The 5,990-nt window shown below is 38.9% G+C and overlaps 1 protein-coding gene across 1 annotated transcript; it reads right to left on the bottom strand.

Moving 5' to 3' along the window:
- Positions 1 to 3,565: 3,565 nt before the first annotated feature.
- On the bottom strand, positions 3,566 to 4,901 carry ZBTB14 (zinc finger and BTB domain containing 14). The gene has a single exon (XM_010160870.1). It carries the CDS (start codon positions 4,899 to 4,901, stop codon positions 3,573 to 3,575), a length of 1,329 nt encoding a protein of 442 aa, XP_010159172.1. The 3' UTR covers positions 3,566 to 3,572.
- Positions 4,902 to 5,990: the final 1,089 nt, after the last annotated feature.

Raw genomic sequence — 5,990 nt, forward strand, 5'->3', positions numbered from 1 at the left:
TTGCTTGCACACCAATTAGCTAATTTGCCTGTTGTTAGGAATATTAAGCTAGTCTGGCCCCGATAAAGTCATCAGCAAAATTCCCATTAATTGGACAACATCTCATCCACTGTCTCATAAGCGCTGAAAGAAGTTGACATGCTTGTAAAAGCAAAACTACAAGTTTGGTCATTCCTCGATCGCCATAGCTCATAACTCTGGTTTTATCACGCTGGAAAACCTCTGTGGCTTGGAGGTGACATACATCTGCTTCTGTATACAGGGTCTTCTGGCACAGACAGGAGCAAAACTGGGTGCAGCAGCATCTTAAGCAGACAGATTTACCTGAACTTCACAGACAGGGCCCCATAATATATAAGCTAATATCTCTTCAGAATGTACAAAATGAACACGATTAATTTAGAACACGTTAACAATAATGTACAGCTACAGTTACCGCCACACTTCCCTTCTGAAACCTTTCCCAAAACTTTAATCTTAAGTATTCTAGGACTTCTCGGTGTCTTGACAAGAACGACTGGCAAGAAAAAAATATCAATTTGCTTTCAAAAAAAGAAAAAAAAAGGTAAGTTCACAGATATGGGTAGTAGAAATCGCCAACAGAATTCTCAGCTTCACAAAAATAATTGAGCCTTTGCCTTCTTGATCAATATCGTCATCGTTAGTCTCAGAAACATACAGCAGTCTTCTGACTCTTCAGCAGCTAAAACGTAGTAAGAGGCCAAGGCCCCTTTCAAAACGTATGGCATGGGAGCAAATCCATTGGTCTCACTGAATTTGTTCCTATGACAGATTGTTAAGATCAAGTCTTGTGTGTTTATGCCGTGTCCAAGCAACATTTGTTCCTGCCTTGGCACACTTCTGTATTAGAGTATGTAGAGTATCAATCCGTCCCAGTTTTAAAAACCTACAAATATCACGCAACCCTGATAGCTGTAACCCTGTACAACTAACAGCTGTAAGCTTTAACAATAGCAAAATGTACTCTGGTGTAAAACACAATGTTATCACACTTGCAGTTGTCTGTCGTAATGTAAGCCTGCCTTTCTAGAACAATTGCCAATTCACTGTCTGACTGCTCCTGCTCAAATGTCAGAGGGCAATTTTCCTTAACTGTAAGCCTTGAGCTCTGCCTTCCCATTCAAGCGTCTGCTGTTCCAGTGAGCTCCATGTTCATTCAGTACTTTCCTAGCATTCAAAAAAATAAACACCCCAGGTTAAAGAGGCTCTGCAGAGGTTATTTAGCTTATCCCTCAGCTTCAAGGCAGAATTAACTATATTTAAACTATTCCTAACAGATGTTTGTCTAACCCGTTCTTGAATATCACCGCTAGTGGAGACTGCAGTACCTCCCCAGGCATTCTGCTCTAATAATTCATTATTCAACCTGTTAATTTTTTTCCCAACATCTAATGTAAATGTTCACTGCTGTAATTTAAGCTTATTTCTTCTTGCACCTTTCATAGGAGATTTAGACAAAAATTACTTTCTTCATCTACTCTTTGGAACTCTTATCACAACCAATCTGTTTTGTACAGACTTACCAAACCCCAATTCTATCATCTAAGAAAAAGTCAGCACAAAGTTAGATAAGAAAAACATTACAAGACTACTATATTTAGAAAAAAAAAAGTAGATCCTATTTTGGATCTACTATCTTTATGTCTATGATCATATACAGTGAAACATTTTAACAATGGTCATTTATCATGTTCCTCAAGAGAACCAATAAAATGCAATGAATACACATCCTCTGATGTTGCACAGATACAAAATGTATAGTTTGTTTACAAACTAATATTACTGAATGTAAAATGAAGCAACTTTTTAAAAAAATATATTGGTAAAGGTCCAAAGTTTACATTTTCTAAAATATTAAGTTCATGTTTTATTTACAGACCAGCTTTCAAACAATTATTGGCATTTTAAGATAACTGCTTAACCTGATGAGTACATGAATAAAATGAAGCTGTAAAAAAACCCAAACAAAAAAAACAATAATCAAAGTTCCATATAACAGTTCCAAAAATGTACTATCAATTTCTATTTAAAAAAGCAAGATGTGATCTACCACACAGTAACTTACCAGAAACTTGTCTCACACTTTCATATGCTATAGGTATTGCAAGTGACCAATGTTATCCAACCACGTGCCCAAGAGTGCGGTTTTTTTTGCCCATTCCAACTTCAAATGGAGTTTTGACAACAGCTGTAGTATTTACAAATTTAAAATAAAGGCTCCATATCCCTTTGGATTACATTACCACAGTTATCGTGTCTCGTTGACTACACGTACCAGATTGCAATCCAAAGACCACGTATTTTGTCGACTCTGTAAGTTAAATTAGCAGCATCTACCCCAGCTTGTCTGGAAAAAAATAGGCAAGTCTAAGTAACAGGCTATTAGTGAACACTGATTCTGGATCAATTATAACTGAAGTCTCCCTTTTGCTGAGAGGTGCTGTGACAGAAGGCAGACGTTTCTAAACTGGAACGGGACTATCAGCTGGTATGACCAGCCACGACCCAAGACCCGGCCTGTACACTGCGGGCAGGCGTGCGATAGCCCCTGGCTGTGCTCTGCAGCTGCGCAGGCCCAGCAGCGAAACCCGGTCACTCGCCAGTGTGGCGAACCCTCCTGCGCTGCCAGAAACACTCCTCTGCCTTACCTGTGCTTGGTTAGGGGAACCGAAAGCTGCATAATAAAAATGACAGCCTCAGGCTGCATTAGCTTTAACTGATTTCTAGCGGGTGCAAGTAAGGAACATGCCTCCTTCTCCATGCTGCACCCCTTTTCTTTTGTGGCTGTGTGCAATCTCTGGGGGCCCGCACACAGAAGCAACCGAGGCAGACTCTTCTCCCCACAGAAGGGAATGGTGAATGCCACAACCCTTCTGCTTTGCCAGCCAGGACCACTGCAAATAATGCTTTTTTTTTTTTTTTCAGGAAAGCAAGTGTTTCATTATACTTGCCACCTTGATTAAAATAAAGAGGTTGTCCGAGGGAATAAAATAAGAAGCAATTTCATTTTGATCACCGTCCCCCCCTTACACTCTGCTGTACCAGCCTCTAGCACCTACACTGGGTGACAAAAGGAGGAATTAAAAAGCTTAAGAAACCAACGTCTGTTTCTCAAAAACTGTAGGTATAACACTTTCAAAGTTATTAAAAACAGGTATTTCTTTTCCATGGTTGTTATTTTCTGAGATCTTAGCATTTTTAAACGTAACTCACTGATTTTGATGTCCACATCGTATGCAGTATTCTATACTGGATGAAAGAAAACATCAGCCAGTGATGATCCCTGTTTGATAAAGAACTCAGTCATATTCTCAAATCAGGTATTAGTGCATTATACCGCTAATGACAACAAAACTATTTCATATTCTAAGAATACCCATCTCTGAAATGTTTTAAAATACCTAACCAAGCAATGCTATGTGTTCCTATGTAGCATTCAAATCCTCTAAAAATATGTTTTCTTGAAAAGATAATTCTCAGTCTAAAGGTATACCAGCGATAGATTTTGTTCATTTCTTATATTACTTCTGATAAAGTTTCTGCTTTAGTTTTTAACTACAAGCTATAGTTTCTAATTGCTGCTCTGCTTCAGCAGCCATAGCTGCTGCCTGTAACTGTTCTGTTTCACTCTGGATGGAATTGGCTGCAGTAACTTGTTTTCTTTCACTGTGCATATTGTTCTCATGTCTTTTTAGATCAGATGCTTTAGCAAATGCTTTCGTGCAGGAACTGCAGACAAAAGGTTTCTCTCCTCGGTGTCTTCTTTCGTGGTCTTTGAGGTGGGACTTGTGCTTGAAAGCTTTGTCACACATATGGCATGCAAACGGCCTCTCATTACTGTGAACTCTTTCATGCTTTTTTAGATCCGGCGCTCGAATAAAAGACTTCCCACATACCTCGCAACTGTAAGGCTTGTAACCCGTGTGTATTTTCAGGTGCTCTTTCAAATGAGCTTGCGTGGTAAAGCCCTTCGTACACATTTCACAAACAAACGGTCTATCTGCAGTGTGTAGCTTTTCGTGTTTTCTCAATCGCGCTTCATCGGAAAAAGTCTTACCACAAGCCTGACAAACAATGTGTTCCCTGTGACCATAAAGCAAATACTCAAACTTCATATCCCCAGCTGCTGTGGTCCAGCCTGGTGTCTGTTCATCCTTCACTTCACTTATGCCGTCATTAAAGGTCAAAGCCTGAGGGGTCTGAGATCCTAAGTCTTTTGATTCTGTTGTTTCCATAGGCTCTACTTCTTGCCCATAGCAGTTTACTTTTCGAACCTCTTCACTTCCCAGCTCTTTCAGAATCGCCTCCTGCACCCTCAGGGTAGTGGTGGGTGATTTTCCATCTTCCTGGCTTGGAGGAGTTCCTTCCACCGTCACATCTGACGGACTATCGTCATGATCTCCGATTTCTTCCACCTCATCATCCTGGGTATCATTAGGTTCCCCCATGGGACGGTTTATTTTTAGACAGTACTTGCTCTTGGACTGTGTGTTTTCTTCAGGACTAGATACATCACGTTTCTGAGAGCAGAGTTTATCCAGAAACCGAATACCAAGAATCTGGCCTGAAGACATCATCAAATTTACATCCTCTTTCTTAACAGAAATCTTTGCGGTATACATGTAATTGAGAACTTCTTCAAAAATATCAGAACGAAGAAAATCTATTTCTATTACCGATGAACTATCAACTTCCAGTTTTTTGAAAAGCTTTTTGAAGTAGGTACTGCAGGCAGCAAGCACACACCTATGTGCTCTGAATTTAACATCTTCAACCACGATAGCTATGTCACAAAATTCTCCTTCCAAGCGCTGTTCATTCAATGTTTTCAGGAAGACAGTTTTGTGATCGTCGTCATTGTATTTAATGGTTTCAGACATACTGATGAAAAACTCCTGCAAAATAACATGGGGAAGTTTTGTGATTTTTGTTAAGTAGTCTAAGATATAAAATCCCAACAGCCGATGTCATTTACACACTAAAAGAATTGCCAAATAAAATATTTTGCTTAGTATGACCAGAAAAAAAGCCTTTCGGATTATAAAACCATCACTATTAAACCTCTTTTAAAATTGGGACTATATAAATGTCTATCCCTAAGTTATACATTTCACAGGAAACACAGGAATTTATAAAAGATAATTTTTTTAATATCAATATATTAATTTAGTCAAATATTGATTCAGTCATCCAAAACTAGAAACTATGTGAAGCTGCAATTCCAAGTAGATGTATGATCCAACTGCAGTAGATTTTATTCTTATAGCTAAAGGAAATGTTAATGCTAAAAAATGTATAAGAAATACTCTAAATGTGTCAGCATAACAAACTAAACATGAAATACCAAATACAAGCCTTACCATGAACAATGCAGGAAATTTTCTAAACAATTGATTAGTAAATATGTAACAGACGATTAACCCTCACAGTGGGCCACCTTCAGCCTGAAAGACAGGAAGATAATAACATTTTATGAAATTATAAAACGTATGCCAAGAATTGGTTTACATGAGGGTGTCCAAACAGTATTTTGTGATTATAAAAGTAATTTTAAAAGATACAAAATGCCCTGTTATTTAGACTGTTTCTACAGACGACTGCATAAATTGATCTACTAAGGCTGCTGTGATAAACTATGTGTTGTTTACTTGTCTCTGGCTCCTTCATTTCTCTGACTCCACTTTCCTGCCAGCTACTTCGCACTAGATCCGAGCCTGAAAAACCTCTACAGGGATCAACAAAGTTAACCCAGTTACCAAACCCTCAAAAAGGTGACTAGTCTTCTGCTGAATTAGTGAGCTGAGCAAGCCTAGCAGAGGGTCTGGCAAGCAGAGCAAGCATCCCAAAGGACCGCCCAGGGTGGGGGGAAGAAAGGGGGGAATAGACACCAAGGATACCAGACCTCCAAACAATGGAGATACTTCAACAGCAGAAGGATACTGCAAAACGCATAATTTAAATTATTCAAT

This window comes from Eurypyga helias, unplaced genomic scaffold (genome assembly GCF_000690775.1).
Source record: "Eurypyga helias isolate BGI_N326 unplaced genomic scaffold, ASM69077v1 scaffold37281, whole genome shotgun sequence".
NCBI lineage: Eukaryota > Metazoa > Chordata > Aves > Eurypygiformes > Eurypygidae > Eurypyga > Eurypyga helias.

Bases quoted from the DNA above. Each gene is read 5' to 3' on its own strand.
- ZBTB14 (XM_010160870.1), bottom strand. From the start codon at position 4,901: ATGTCTGAAACCATTAAATACAATGACGACGATCACAAAACTGTCTTC.